This window comes from Phocoena sinus, chromosome 16 (assembly GCF_008692025.1).
Source record: "Phocoena sinus isolate mPhoSin1 chromosome 16, mPhoSin1.pri, whole genome shotgun sequence".
Lineage (NCBI taxonomy): Eukaryota > Metazoa > Chordata > Mammalia > Artiodactyla > Phocoenidae > Phocoena > Phocoena sinus.
The window spans coordinates 8,385,763-8,402,399 of record NC_045778.1 but is presented as its reverse complement, the minus strand read 5'-3'; the positions used below and the strand labels follow the sequence as shown (position 1 = coordinate 8,402,399).

At 38.6% G+C, this 16,637-nt stretch overlaps 1 protein-coding gene across 1 annotated transcript in view; it reads right to left on the bottom strand.

Annotated features, from left to right (window-relative positions):
- Window positions 1-16,637, bottom strand: part of RYR2 (ryanodine receptor 2) — a 644,069-nt gene that overhangs the window by 263,592 nt on the left and 363,840 nt on the right. Inside the window, 2 exon segments of the mRNA XM_032609082.1 lie at window positions 1,754-1,928; window positions 9,863-10,071. Coding sequence (XP_032464973.1) covers window positions 1,754-1,928; window positions 9,863-10,071 — 384 coding nt within the window.

Genomic DNA, 16,637 nt, shown 5'->3' with positions numbered 1-16,637 from the left:
CCACAACCTTCCTTGAGTTCCAAAGGGCAGATTTGAACAGTTGCTAATCAGGGAAGGGAGGGGATGCAGAAACAAGGGAGGAACAGCCCAGAAACAATAGTGCAGCCCTAAGGCAGGGTCCTGGCTCTGCCTCAAGGGATACATATAACAGTATCTTTAAGCTCTTTATAGAACTAAACCCTCAACAAATGAAAGATGTCAGCATTCTTCATTCCAGTTTAAAGGAACCAGAGAAGCTCTTCAAGAAGACCACCTCAGGCCAGATTAAAAGAACCACAGAAACTCACCAGATTACCTGAGACCAGATTAAAGGACTGCAGGCCCTGCACACACCCTAATCTTATCAGCAACCCCGTCCTTGAACCAATGCTATAAAACTCCTCACCAAATCCTCCCAGGTTGGGGCACACAGTTTTCGAGGGCAGGAGCCCACTGTGTCCCCCTTTGCCTGGCAAAGCACTAAAGCTATTCTTTTCTACTTCAACCCAAAACTCTGCTCTGAGATTTGATTTGGCACCGGTACACAGAGGCTGCGTTGTCGGCGTCAGTTCACCCGCCACCCAGCGATACAGGTATGCAAAACAGAAATTAAGTTATAAAAATGCAAAATTCCTATTATTTTCACAAACCTGTGTTTAAGAAATGATGGTCATACCTGCTCAAAAGCTTGTTGAATGAATAACTATAGAACTTAATGCAAATAATGAGCTGGCTAACTTTTTGAGGATTGGCAACAAGTTTACAGAGTATTAAAAGTATTTATTGGGGTATATCTTAAAATCCAAGACTATATATACATATATATTCAAGTAATAGGATATATTCAAAGCCATTGTGAAAAAAACTGTTAGTTCATTTTGAAATGAGATATATATAAAATATTTTGTTAGATATTATCTTGTTTATATGCTCTAGAGTACCACTTTCAGTGATGATGTAAATGTTCTCTATCTCTGCTGTCAAATAGGGCACCATTAGCCATAGGACCCTACTGACCACTTGAAATGTAGCAAGTGTCACTAAGAAACTCAATTTTTTAATCTATTTCACTTAAATTAATGTAAATTCAAATAACCCCATGTGGCCAGTCTACTGGAAGTACAGCTCTAAAGAACACCTACCTTCTCATTTGCTTCAGAAAGGGCTTTTGTTCTTTTCTTAGAACCCTGTTCAAGGTCATCTCAGAGCCCCACAGGCAGAGGTATTTTTTCCCTGCATTGTGCTTCCATAGAACTTTCTGCATTTCTTTATTTTAGAACTTATCCACTGAACAGAAATTATACAAGTGAGAACTTCCCCTGGTATTCTATCATCTGCATAAAGATAGGACAGCTTTGTCATCTCAGCATCCAGCAGAGGGCCTGATACTTGGTAGGTTCTCATTACATTTTTTTTTTTTTTGAAATGAATGAACACATAGAAGCCATAAGCAGTGGATTAAACAGGGAAGTTCTAAACGAATATTTAATATTTGTGGAAAACCGTCCTTTTGCCTGCCATTTCTTTTCTTATTCACACTCATAAAAGCCACTTCTGCCTTATGGGAATCCTAGCTAAGTAGCAGAGAGAGAGTTTCTGCTAAAGTAATTTCAAGGGTATTGAACCAAATAAGCCACATGGCAACCTTGTGATCTACAGCTGCAACTCATCTGCTGGCTCACCCTCAAACCAAGATGGCTGGTCAAGAGGCATCAGAACAAAGAGCTTTACTGTGCCCCAAACCTGAAAACGACACGAGATGCAGTACACTTACCATCACCAACATCAAAGTCCTTGAAAGCCAATTCTGAACCCGAATCATCCAGAAGGATTTCGCCGTTCAGTGTGAACATCATGGTATGTTCTGTCATGTCAACCATACACCCCACAACATCGCCTGCTTGCCAAGAGCGCCCATAGTGCTCACTGCCCTGGTGCCACCGCTGGGCCTAGGGACAGAAGAGTCATTGTCACAGAGAAAGCCAGCAGAACAGCACCCACCCACCCCTAATCGGCATGACTCACAGTAGCCTTTGTATTAACGCAGCGGAAGGAAGGAATATAGTCAGCACATCTGTCTACAGACATGCACAAAGCAATGTGGAGGTGCCTGGGGATGCTGAACCCCTGATACTAACATTGTATGTTACTGAATCTAGAGAAAAACCCAAATGCTATTTCATGATTTTCAAAGTCTAATATTTAAAAAATCAAACCCCACATCTTTTCTATTAAAAGAAAAACTGTCTCTTTAGAAATTTATTTTTCTCACTACAATGAATGCTTCCCAGGATATGGGCTGCTTTTGTCTACTCCCCCAAATACAGAGAAGTATGAGCAGAGACTCAACTGGGAACTGATCAGAGAAAATGACATTCTAGTTTTCATTTATTTCAAAATAAAATCCCATTCCTTGGAAGCAAAGGCACTCGCACTTCAGCAAAATAGAAATCTAGAAGCATTTCAGTACATACTAAAATCAAAAAAGGTTCAAATCAAACTTAAATATATTCTCAAGACATTTACTGAAATAGTAAGCCAAAAATTGAATATATATGTCAGCACTGCCTTATATAATACACATGAAATCTCATAAATACCTGTGAAACATAGGATAAATGTCACTTTTTAATCTATAAGTATGTTCCACTGATTTATAGATACAAAGTTAGTTATATTAAATATTTTGTCAGATAAATCTTTAAATTTATCCCTAAAGTATCACCTTCACTGTGAACTGACATATAATGGGATACAGTCACCAATGCAAAACAATGATTTGATTCTTCTAAAGCGTAACACATTGTACTTTTTAAAAATTTTAACTAAATTAGATATCAAAAGGTGTTAAATTTTTCCATCTGAAATAAAAAACAGGATTGAGGAATTATATTTCAGAACACAGTGGGTCAGTTGGCCTAGAAGCCACAACACTAATTTATAGCCTAGAAATGCTTTCCCACACACACACCTGGGTACCCAGGCATCAAATCTCTTCATGATTGCTTATTTATTCTAATTTTCTTTTTTTTAATTAGAAAATACTTTTTTTCTCCAAAAAGAATACAAATTCACTGAAGAAAATTAGGAAATAAAAATAGGATAAAGAAATAAAATGTCAATAATTTCATCCCCCCAAAAAGACTATTATTCTATTATGGCTGTGTCATATACACATACTTATTTTTTTATTATTTTTAAAGTTTTTGTCTTGATATTCCTACTAATGTGTTTCTTTTGTATAATTTTTGAATTTTATTTTATTTTTATATACAGGTTATTAGTCATCCATTTTATACATATTAGTGTATATATGTCAATCCCAATCTCCCAATTCAACACACCACCACCACCTCCTGCCACGTACCCCCCTTGGTGTCCATATGTTTGTTCCCTACATCTGTGTCTCTATTTCTGCTCTGAAAACGGGTTCATCTGTACCATTTTTCTAGGTCCACATATATGCGTTAATATACGATATTTGTTTTTCTCTTTCTGACTTACTTCACTCTGTATCACAGTCTCTAGATCCACCCATGTCTCTACAAATGACCCAATTTCCTTCCTTTCTATGGCTGAGTAATATTCCATTGTATATATGTGCCACATCTTCTTTATCCATTCATCTGTCGATGGGCATTTAGGTTGCTTCCATGACCTGCCTATTGTAAATAGTGATGCAATGAACATTGAGGTGCATGTGTCATTTGGAATGATGGATTTCTCTGGGTATATGCCCAGTAGTGGGATTGCTGGATCATATGGTAATTCTTAGATTTTAAGGAACCTCCATACTGTTCTCCATAGTGGCTGTATCAATTCACATTCCCACCAACACTGCAAGAGGGTTCCCTTTTCTCCACACCCTCTCCAGCATTTGTTGTTTGTACATTTTCTGATGATGCCCATTCTAACTGGTGTGAGGTGATACCTCATTGTAGTCTTGATTTGCATTTCTCTAATAATTAGTGATGTTGTGCAGCTTTTCATGTGCTTCTTAGCCATCTGTATGTCTTCTTTGGAGAAATGTCTATTTAGGTCTTCTGTCTAGTTTTTGATTGGGTTGTTTTTTTAATATTGAGCTGCATGAGCTGTTTATATATTTTTGGAAATTAATCCTTTGTTCACTGATTCGTTTGCAAATATTTTCTCCCATTCTGAGGGTTGTCTTTTCGTCTTGTTTATGGTTTCATTTGCTGTGCAAAAGCTTTGAAGTTTCATTAGGTCCCATTTGTTTATTTTTGTTTTTATTTCCATTACTGTAGGAGGTGGATCAAAAAAGATCTTGCTGTGATTTATGTCAAAGACTTTTCTTCTATGCTTTTCTCCAAGAGTTTTATAGTGTCTGGTCTTACATTTAGGTCTCTAATCCATTCTGAGTTTATTTTTGTGTATGGTGTTAGGAAGTGTTCTAATTTCATTCTTTTATATGTAGCTGTCTGGTTTTCCCAGCACCACTTATTGAAGAGACTGTCTTTTCTCCATTGTATATCCTTGCCTCCTTTGCCATAGATTAGTGGACCAGAGGTGCAAGGGTTTATCTCTGGGCTTTCTATCCTGCTCCACTGATCTATATTTCTGTTTTTGTGCCAGTACCATACTGTCTTGATTACTGTAGCTTTGTAGTATAGTCTGAAGTCAGAGAGTCTGATTCCTCCAGCTCCATTTTTTCCCCTCAAGACTTCTTTGGCTATTTGGGGTCTTCTGTGTCTCCATACAAATTTTAAGACTTTTTGTTCTAGTTCTGTAAGAAATGTCATTGGTAATTTGATAGGGATTGCACTGAATCTGTAGATTGCTTTGGGTAGTATAGTCATTTACACAATATTGATTCTTCCAATCCAAGAACATGGTATATCTCTCCATCTGTTGGTATCATCTTTAATTTCTTTCATCAGTGTCTTATAGTTTTCTGCATACAGGTTTTTGTCTCCCTAGGTAGGTTTATTCCTAGGTATTTTATTCTTTTTGTTGCAGTGGTAAATGGTAATGTTTCCTTAATTTCTCTTTCAGATTTTTCATCATTAGTGTATAGGAATGCAAGAGATTTCTGTGCATTAGTTTTGTATCCTGCAACTTTCCCAAATTCATTGATTAGCTTTAGTAGATTTCTGGTGGAATCTTTAGGATTCTCTATGTATAGTATCATGTCATCTGCAAACAGTGACAGCTTTACTTCTTCTTTTCTAATTTGTATTCCTTTTATTTCTTTTTCTTCTCTGATTGCTGTGGCTAGGACTTGCAAAACTATGCTGAATAATAGTGGCCAGACTGGACATCCTCGTCTTGTTCCTGATCTTAGTGAAAATGCTTTCAGTTTTTCACCATTGAGAATGATGTTTGCTGTGGGTTTGTCATATATGGCCTTTATTATGTTGAGGTAGGTTCCCTCCATGCCCACTTTCTGGAGAGTTTTTATCATGAATTGGTGTTGAATTTTGTCAAAAGCTTTTTCTGCATCTCTTGAGATGATCATATGGGTTTTATTCTTCAGTTTGTTAATATGGTGTATCACATTAATTGATTTGCATATATTGAAGAATCCTTGCATCCCTGAGATAAATCCCACTTGGTCAAGGTGTATGATCCTTTTAGTGTGCTGTTGGATTCTGTTCACTAGTATTTTGTTGAGGAATTTTGCATCTATATTCATCAGTGATATTGGTCTGTAATTTCTTTTTCTGTAGTATCTTTGTCTGGTTTTGGTATCAGGGTGGTGGCCTCACAGAATGAGTTTGGGAGTATTCCTTCCTCTGCAATATTTTGGAAGCGTTGAGAAGGACAGGTGTTAGCTCTTTCCTAAATGTCTGATAGAATTTGCCTGTGAAGCCATATGGTTCTGAGCTTGTTTGTTTCTTGGAAGATTTTAAATCACAGCTTCAACTTCAGTACTTGTGATTGGTCTCTTCATATTTTCTATTTCTTCCTGGTTCAGTCTTGGAAGGTTATACATTTCTAAGAATTTGTCCATTTCTTCCAGGTTGTCTATTTTATTGGCATAGAGTTTGCTTGTAGTAGTCTTTTAGCATTTCTGCGGTGTATGTTGTAACTTCTTTTTCATTTCTAATTTTATTGATTTGAGTCCTCTCCCTGTTTTTCTTGATGAGTCTGGATAATGATTTATCAATATTGTTTATCTTCTCAAAGAACCAGCTTTTAGTTTTATTGATCTTTGCTATTGTTTTCTTTGTTTCTATTTCATTTATTTCTGCTGTGATCTTTATGATTTCTTTCCTTCTACTAACTTGGTGTTTTGTTTGTCCTTCTTTCTCTAGTTCCTTTAGGTGTAAGGTTAGATTGTTTATTTGAGATGTTTCTTGTTTCTTGAGGTAGGCTTGTATTGCTATAAACTTCCTTCTTAGAACTGCTTTTGCTGCATCCCATAGGTTTTGGATCACTGTGTTTTCACTGTAATTTGTCTCTAGGTATTTTCTGATTTCCTGTTTAATTTCTTCAGTGATCTCTTGGATATTTAGTAACATATTATTTGGCCTCCATGTACTTTGTGTTTTTTCGTTTTTTCCCCTGTAATTCATTTCTAGTCTCATACCGTTGTGGTCAGAAAAGATGCTTAATATGATTTCAATTTTCTTAAATTTACTGAGGCTTGATTTGTGACCCAAGATGTGATCTATCCTAGAGAATGTTCCATGTGCACTAGAGAGGAAAGTGTAATCTGCTGGTTTTGAATGGAATGTCCTATAAATATCAATTAAATCTATCTGGTCTATTGTGTCATTTAAAGCTTGTGTTTCCTTATTAATTTTCTGTTTGGAAGATCTGTCCATTGGTGTAAGTGAGGTGTTAAAGTCCCCCACTATTATTGTGTGACTGTTGATTTCCTCTTTTATAGCTGTTAGCAGTTGCCTTATGTATTGAGGTGCTCCTATGTTGGGTGCATATATATTTAAAATTGTTATATATTCTTGGATTGATCCCTTGATTATTATGTAGTGTCCTTCTTTGTCTCTTGTAACATTCTTTATCTTAAAGTCTATTTTATCCGATATGAGTATTGCTACTCCACCTTTCTTTTGATTTCCATTTGCATGGAATATCTTTTTCCATACCCTCCCTTTCAGTTTGTAGGTGTCCCTAGGTCTGAAGTGGATCTCTTGTAGACAGCATATATATGGGTCTTGTTTTTGTATCCATTCACTGAGCCTGTGTCTTTTGGTTAGAGCACTCAATCCATTCATGTTTAAGGTAATTATCAATATGTATGTTCCTATTACTATCTTCTTAATTGTTATGGGTTTGTTTTTGTAGGTCCTTTTCTTCTCTTGTGTTTCCCACTTAGAGAAGTTCCTTTAGCATTTGTTGTAGAGCTGGTCTGGTGGTGCTGAATTCTCTTAGCTTTTGCTTGTCTGTAAAGCTTTTGATTTCTCCGTCGAATCTGAATGAGATCCTTGCTCGGTAGAGTAATCTTGGTTGTAGGCTTTTCCATTCCATCACTTTAAATATATCATGCCACTCCCTTCTGGCTTGTAGAGTTTCTGCTGAGGAATCAGCTGTTAACCTTATGGGAATTCCCTTGTACGTTATTTGTCATTTTTCCCTTGTTTCTTTCAATAATTTCTCTTTGTCTTTAATTTTTGTCAATTTGATTACTATGTGTCTTGGCATGTTTCTCCTTGGGTTTATCCTGTATGGGACTCTCTGTGCTTCCTGGACTTGGGTGGCTATTTCCTTTCCCATGTTAGGGAAGTTTTTGACTATAATCTCTTCAAATATTTTCTCAGGTCCTTTTCTCTGTCTCTTCTCCTTCTGGGACCCCTATAATGCAAATGTTGTCGTGTTTAATGTTGTCCCAAAGGTCTCTTAGGCTGTCTTCATTTCTTTTCATTCTTTTTTCTTTATTCTGTTCTGCAGCAATGAATTCCACCATTCTGTCTTTTAGGTCACTTATCCGTTCTTCTGCCTCAGTTATTCTGCTATTGATTCCTTTTAGTGTAGTTTTCATTTCAGTTATTGTATTGTTCATCTCTGTTTGTTCTTTAATTCTTCTAGGTGTTTGTTCTTTAATTCTTCTAGGTCTTTGTTAAACATTTCTTGCATCTTCTTGATCTTTGCCTCTATTCTTTTTCCTAGGTCCTGGATCATCTTCACTATCATTATTCTGAATTATTTTTCTGGAAGGTTGCCTATCTCCACTTCATTTAGTTGTTTTTCTGGGGTTTTATCTTGTTCCTTCATCTACTACATAGCCCACTGCATTTTCATCTTGTCTATCTTTCTGTGAATGTGGTTTTTGTTCCACAGGCTGCAGGACTGTAGTTCTTCTTGCTTCTGCTGTCTGCCCTCTGGTGGATGAGGCTATCTAAGATGTTTGCACAAGTTTTCTGATGGGAGGGACTGGTGGTGGGTAGAGCTTGGTGTTGCTTTGGTGGGCAGAGCTCAGTTAAACTTTATCCTGCTTGTTTGCTGATGGGTGTGGCTGGGTTCCCTCCCTGTTGGTTGTTTGGCCTGAGACAACCCAACACTGGAGCCTACCCGGCTCTTTGCTGGGGCTAATGGCAGACTCTGGGAGGGCTCATGCCAAGGAGTACTTCCCAGAACTTCTGCCAGCAGTGTCCTTGTCCTCATGGTGAGGCATAGTCACCCCCCACCTCTGCAGGAGACCCTCCTAGCAGGTAGGTCTGGTTCAGTCCCCTGTGGGGTCACTGCTCCTTCCCCTGGGTCCCAACACTACTTTGTGTGTTCCCTCCAAGAGTGGAGTCTCTGTTTCCCCCAGTCCTGCCGAAGTCCTGCAATCCAGTGCTGCTAGCCTTCAAAGTCTGATTCTCTAGGAATTCTTCCTCCTATTTCCAGATCCTCAGGTTGGGAATCCTGATGTGGGGCTCAGAACCTTCTCTCCAGTGGGTGGACTTCTGTGGTGTAAGTGTTCTCCAGTTTGTGAGTCACCCACTCTGTAGTTATGGGATTTGATTTTATTGTGATTGCACCCCTCCTACCATCTCATTGTGGCTTCTCCTTTGTCTTTGGATGTGTGGTATCTTCTTTGGTGAGTTCCACTGTCTTCCTGTCGATGACCATTCAGCAGTTAGTTGTGATTCCGATGTTCTCGCAAGAGTGAGTGAGCGCACATCCTTCTACTTTGCCATCTTGAACCAATCTCTCCATATTTTGTATTTTTAATTTTAAAATATATTATGCAGCTAAAATTATCATTAAACACTCATATAATGTATAAATAAACAATAAAAGAAGCAATTGAGGGGAATTCCCTGGCAGTCCAGGGGTTTGGACTCTGCACTTTCTCTGCCGTGGGCCCAGTTCAATCCCTGGTCGGGGAACTAGGATCCCACAAGCCACAAGGCCTGGTGAAATTAAAAAAAAAAAAAAAAAAAAAGCAACTGACCATCTTCCACCAAACTTAAAACATAAAAGTTACCAATAATGTTGAAAATGAAAACTCTTGATGATTGCAAACAACAAACAGCATTCTTATGGCCTTTAAATGTTTATACCTATCATTAATTATTGCTTGAGGATAAATTTCTTCTATGGAATTCCTCTGTCAAAGTGAATATATTTTAAATTAGCATATGGATTTTAAACATTTTTGATAGACAAGGATGATTCATCTTTTTGATATGATAGAGAATCAATATTTTACTTCTTGAATATTGAATAATCTTGACTATTCACAGGGTGAGGGAAAACATTTTGAGGCTGTAAGAACAAAAGTTTTCCTAGGAACTATTTTCTCAAGGTTGAGCTCAGGAAAGTACTAATATTACTGTACCACCAAAAGGAATACCAGAGGAAATCAAGCCAGGCAGCGTGGGAGCCCACAGCGTGTGGATGCCTGGTGCACAGCAGCCTACAAAACCAGGAGCCTACAAACTCCAGTGTCCGGTGCCCAGCAAAGTACACTCACCTTGAAGCCATCGAAAGCAAAGGCACGTTCATCCGAGCCAAGCTCCTGATCGGGTTGACAGCCTGGTCTGCTCCAGCCAACTCTCATGTCTCCAGCAGTGACAGCCTCAAATTCAAAATACCACCTTCCTGCCTTCACAGCGTAAGTTTTCTCAGCGCGGAAGATTCGGAACCTTTCTCCTGTGCCGCTGCACACTTCAGCTCTGGCAGCTGTGAATGGAAAGGGATTCTGGTGATCGTTGCATGGGGAATTGAAAGAGGAGGGCAGATACCACTTAACCTATAGGGATGTTGCTAAAGATACCTTCTATTCTTATCTTGGTTCATATGTTACAAAGTGTTTTCATATCAGATGGAACCAGCTGGGTGAAGTGGAAAGTACATGGCCTTCCTTGGGAGATGCTGGTTGTTAACTTTCACTAATGCTGTAGGGCAGATGATGTAAAAAAAGAAAAAAAAATTTTTTTCCTGTACAGAAAAGCCTAACAGCCACCTGGCGGTTTGGTAGTGGAAGATGAGATGAACTTGAGGGCAAGAATGGGAAGAAGACAATAAAAGAGGTTTAAACTGTTCTGCATAGGAAATAAATAGACATTTATGGGTAGGAGAGAAGAGAGAAGAAGCATCCAGGAAGTGAGGAGGAGAGAAAGAAAACAACAAGAGAGAGCTATACATTAGCAGAGAATGGGAACCATTGGTAAGTTTCCCAGACAGAATGACTGGGGGCATAAGTCTTCTGCTACCCCACCTCTTCACTGTAATGCACTATACACACAAATGCTGTGTTTAAGTGACTTGAGGAAAAAATAAAAGGGTCAGGTCCAACCTCAGGATCCGTGTGGTGAGATGGGGAAAAAATATCTGTAGGACGTGAGGTGCACCAGAGATGGAGTGTGCCAGTGCTACAAAACCTCAGACCAGGGGACCTGGAGCTAGAATGAATTGGAGAATGTCACCTCCTGGGAAATCACAGCACATGGGGACAAGGGTCCACTGAATTGATATCAAAGGATGTGGTCAGCTCCATGAAGTTTGGGGTTAGATACAGAGAAGCAAATTTAAATGACTTAATGAAGTCACATGACTAACAAATGGCAGAATTCGGGAGCTGCCAAACGCTACAACCTGTGTTCTCTCCACTCTACCTTCAGGAGCTCACACAGAATTAGCAGGTACCAGTTAAATATTAGTGCTCATCTGTTCTCAGGAGGTAGGGAAGACCTGATAAATAATAAAAGTTTATTAAAAGCTAAACTACTGATGTGACCAAATAAATAAAAATAGTCACGATAAGCTCTAAAGGTTGACGATAAACACACAGATCATCTTTAACAATTTAAGGTTAGATTGAAGAAAAGAAAAATGGACTAAGAGGTCCCAGCGCATAATAGGAGCTGATTTAATGAAATGATCAATTATTACTTTTTGATGACTTTATGGTGATTTTAGGGCATGTAGATGAACTGCATCTGCTGATAAACCTTTCAAAAACTGGGTTAAATTTCTGAATAAGCAACATTTTGTTTTTTCACCTTTCCCCACATATACACACATGCTCACACCTAACGACTTAGTCTGCTCCAAGCAAGTCTCCTGTGTCCAGCAGTGACAGCCTCAAATGTCACACACTCATATCATACAATACATTCAAACACCTTACTGAAAACGTGAATGCATTAATACAGTTTAAAAATGAGACATTTATATTACTCTATGCAGCAGACAGCATGTACAAAATTCTCTGAAGAGAGAAAGTTTGCTTTCGATACATCCAAGGTGGGCGTGGAAAGGGGCTTGAGTGAGAGAAACATCTCCATGATGAAGGGTACAATATTCTCACATCGTTACTTAATAACTGAATGACTTTTGAAAGGTAGAATAGTAAACTACTTTTTTGAGGACAAGGAAATTAACTATTAAGGAGATAGTTCTAAATGCCATCATACTAGAAAAAAAAAAATAGGAAAAGCCACATTTCCAGAGTCAGTATTTTCTCAAGAAACAGCACACTGATCCACTGCTTCTTTAAATCATGGTTGTAATCTTCTCTAAACTAATCTAAGAGGTACAGAAAACGAGCTTTGAACTACACAAACATTGGGAGATTTCTTTTCAGGAAAATAAAACGCTCTCACATATTATCCTTATGTTTAGTGATGTCGACATGTGCAAATACAGTCATACTTACATTCTAGTATGCACTAACAAATTCAATCCCAATTTCCTGAGTATAAAACACTCAGTTTTTTAGAAAACTGAACTGCTGAAAAACTCACGTCCTTTTTCCTGTTTTATGTTTCCAGGACTTTGGACTCCACGAAATGCACAGTGTGCTCAAGAAATGCAAATAAATGTTAATATTAGCTAATTAGTTAATCAAATACACTGGAAAATGTGGTATAAAAATATAACCACTACTTAATTTCTTTAAAAGCTAACTACAGAGCCTGCAGTCTCGCCCAGGGCAGCTGGTCCACTCCCATCAGGGTGTCCTGGTGAAAGCCCGCATGGCAGGCAGAACTCGACAAGAAAAGCATCACTGGAGCTCAAGTTTGTTTTGAAAACAGCCTCAAGTTCTACCTGTCCTCGGTGATCTGTGGTTTTCTATGTGACCAGGAAATCAAATTGATAATCTGATCAGTCTGATCTCCAAACTGGAGCAGGAAGATAAAGTGTTGACAGAGGAGAGAGCAACTCCCCCAGCCACCTGTCCAGATTTGGAAGTTCTACCTAAAGCCAAAGGGTTAACTTCTAAGCAGCACGATTTTAGAAAAGAACAATCTAAAGGTATAAAAATAGTAAGAGTTCTGATTTTCCACAGTGGAAAAATGCCATAAACTAGAAAAGACACAAAGTTACCAAGAGAGTCATTTTCCCAAGAGAAAATGTTGCCGCTGGAGAGATAACATGAAACTGTTGCGAGTTGGAGTGAAGTATAAGTTATCTCCAAAATTACACTTTCTTTGAGCATTCCTACAAGCAATTGCTTGCATAAAGGTGACTCAGATACTGAGTGTTTCAAACATAAACTGGTACTGGTTTAGTTGCTCTCTTCTTATTTTTTTATTACTTGTTTTATTTTAATAATATTTTTAAATTTGTATTTTAAAAACTTTATTTTATTTTTTCTTTCTTTCTTATTTTTCTCCCTTTACTTCTGAGTCACGTGGCTGACAGGGTCTTGGTGTTCTGGCCGGGTGTCAGGCCTGAGCCTATGAGGTGGGAGAGCCGAGTTCAGGACACTGCACCACCAGAGACCTCCTGGCTTCATGTAATATCAATCAGCAAGAGATCCCCCAGAGATCTCTGTCTCAACGCGATGATCCAGATCCACCCAACGGTCAGCAAGCACCACTGTGGGACGCCCCATGCCAAACAACAGCAAGACAGGAACACAACCCCACCCATTAGCAGAGAGGCTCCCTAAAATCATACTAAGTTCAGAGACACCCCAAAACACACCACCAGATACCACCCTGCCCAATAGAAAGACAAGATCCAGCCCGACCCATCAGAACTCAGGCACCAGTCCCCTCAACCAGAAAGCCTACATAAGACACTGAACCAACTTCACTCACTGGGGGCAGACACCAAAAACAACGGGAACTACGAACCTGCAGCCTGTGAAAAGGAGACCCCAAACACAGTAAGTTAAGCAAAATGAGAAGGCAGAGAAACACACAGCAGATGAAGGAGCAAGATAAAAACCCACCAGACCAAACAAATGAAGAGGAAATAGGCAGTCTACCTGAAAAAGAATTCAGAGTAATGATAGTAAAGATCCAAAATCTTGGAAATAGAATAGAGAAAATACAAGAAACATTTAACAAGGACCAAGAAGAACTAAGGAGCACAAAAACAATGATGAACAACATAAAAATGAAATTAAAAATTCTCCAGGGTAAGATGGGAATAAAGACACAGACCTACTAGAGAATGGACTTGAGGATACGGGGAGGGGGAAGGGTAAGCTGTGACAAAGTGAGAGAGTGGCATGGACATATATACACTACCAAACGTAAAATAAATAGCTAGTGGGAGGCAGCCGCATAGCATAGGGAGATCAGCTCGGTGCTTTGTGACCACCTAGAGGGGTGGGATAGGGAGGGTGGGAGGGAGGGAGATGCAAGAGGGAAGAGATATGGGAACATACGTATATGTATAACTGATTCACTTTGTTATAAAGCTTTAACTAACACACCATTGTAAAGCAATTATACTCCAAAAAAGATGTTAAAAAAAAATTCTCTAGAAGAAATCAATAGCAGAATAACTGAGCCAGAAGAACATATAAGTGACCTGGAAGACAAAAATACTGGAAATAACTACTGCAAAGCACAATAAAGAACAAAGAATGAAAAGAACTGAGGACAGTCTAGAGACCTCTGGAACAACATTAAACGCACCAACATTCAAATTATATGGGTCCCAGAAGAAGAAGAGAAAAAGAAAGGGACTGAGAAAATATTTGAATAGATTATAGCTGAAAAATTCGCTAATATGGGAAAGGAAATAGTCAATCAAGTCCAGGAAGAACAGAGAGTCCCATGTGGGATAAATCCAAGGAGAACCACGCCAAGACACAAATTAATCAAACTATCAAAAATTAAACACAGGGCTTCCCTGGTGGCGCAGTGGTTGAGAGTCCGCCTGCCGATGCAGGGGACACAGGTTCGTGCCCTGGTCCGGGAATACCCCACATGCCGCGGAGCAGCTGGGCCCGTGAGCCATGGCTGCTGAGCCTGCGAGTCCGGAGCTTGTGCTCCACAACGGGAGAGGCCACAACAGTGAGAGGCCCGTGTACGGCAAAAAAAAAAAAAAAAAAAAAAAAAAAAGAATGAAATTAGAACACTCCCTAACACCATACACAAACTCGAAATGGATTAAAGACCTAAACATAAGGCCAGAAACTATAAAAACTCTTAGAGGAAAACATAGGCAGAACGCTATGACATAAATCACAGCAAGATCCTTTTTGACCCACCTCCTAGAGAAATGGAAATAAAAACAAAAATAAACAAATGGGACCTAATGAAACTTTAAAACTTTTTCACAGCAAAGGAAACCATAAACAAGATGAAAAGACACTCCTCAGAATGGGAGAAAATATTTGCAAACGTATCAGCAAAGGATTAATCTCCAAAAACACAAGCAGCTCATGCAGCTCAATATCAAGAAAACAAACAACCCAATTCAAAAATGGGCAGAAGACCTAAATAGATATTTCTCCAAAGAAGATATACATATAGCCAACAAACACATGAAAAGATCCTCAGCATCACTAATCATTAGAGCAATGTAAATCAAAACTACAATGAGGTATCACCACATACCAGTCAGAATGGCCATCATCAAAATATCTACAAACAATAAATGCTGGAGAGGGTGTGGAGAAAACGGAACTCTCTTGCAGAGTTGGTGGGAACGTAAATTGATACAGCCACTATGGAGAACAGTATGGAGGTTCCTTAAAAAACTGAAACTAGAACTACCATATGACCCAGCAATCCCACTACTGGGCATATATCCTGAGAATACCATAATTCAAAAAGAGTCATGTACCAAAATGTTCATTGCAGCACTATTTACAGTAGCCAGGACATGGAAGCAACCTAAGTGTCCATCAACAGATGAATGGATATAGAAGATGTGGCACATATATACAATGGAATATTACTCATCCATAGAAAGAAACAAAATTGAGTTGTTTGTAGTGAGGTGGATGGACTGAGAGACTGTCATACAGAGTGAAGTCAGTCAGAAAGAGAAAAACAAATACCATATGCTAACACATATATATGGACTCTAAAAATATATATATGGTTCTGAAGAACCTAGGGGCAGGACAGGAATAAAGACGCATATGTTGAGAATGGACGTGAGGACATGGGGAGGGGGAAGGGTAAGCTGTGACAAAGCGAGAGAGTGGCATGGACATATATACACTACCAAACGTAAAATAGATAGCTAGTGGGAAGCAGCCGCATAGCACAGGGAGATCAGCTCGGTGCTTTGTGACCACCTAGAGGGGTGGGGTAGGGAGGGTGGGAGGGAGACGCAAGAGGGAGGAGATATGGGGATATATGTATACGTATAGCTGATTCACTTTGTTATACGGCAGCAACTACCACAACAGTGTAAAGCAATTATACTCCAATAAAGATGTTAAAAAAAAAAAAAGCTCACTACAAATTTTTCTTGGTATTAATATTTACCACTAATCTTTTCTGCTAATATAGAGGTAAGAAAAACAGGGGTAGTATATAGAAAATTTGGGTCAATAAGAGGTAATGATGAAGAATTTCTTAGTCCTGGCATTTTTTTCCCTGACCTTAAGCTGTTGCACTATTCTATTGCTTTAATTGAAGTGTAGTTGATGTAAAATATTATATGTTATATGTGTACAATATAGTGATTCACAATTTTTAAAGATTATACTTCATTTTTAGTCATTATAGAATACTGGCTATATTCCTTGTGTTATACAATGTATCCTTGTAGCTTATTTTACACATAATAGTTTGTACCTCTTAATTCCCTCTCCGTATATTACCTCTCCCCCTTCCCTCTCCCCACACTGTTAACCTCTGATTTGTTCTCTGTATCTATGAGTCTGTTTCTTTTGTATTTGTTATATTCACTAGTTTGCTGTATTTTCAGATTCCACATATTAGTGATATCATACACTATTTGTCTTTCTCTATCTGACTTATTTCACTTAGCATAATACCCTCCAAGTCCATCCATGTTTGTGCAAATAACAAAATTTCCTTCTT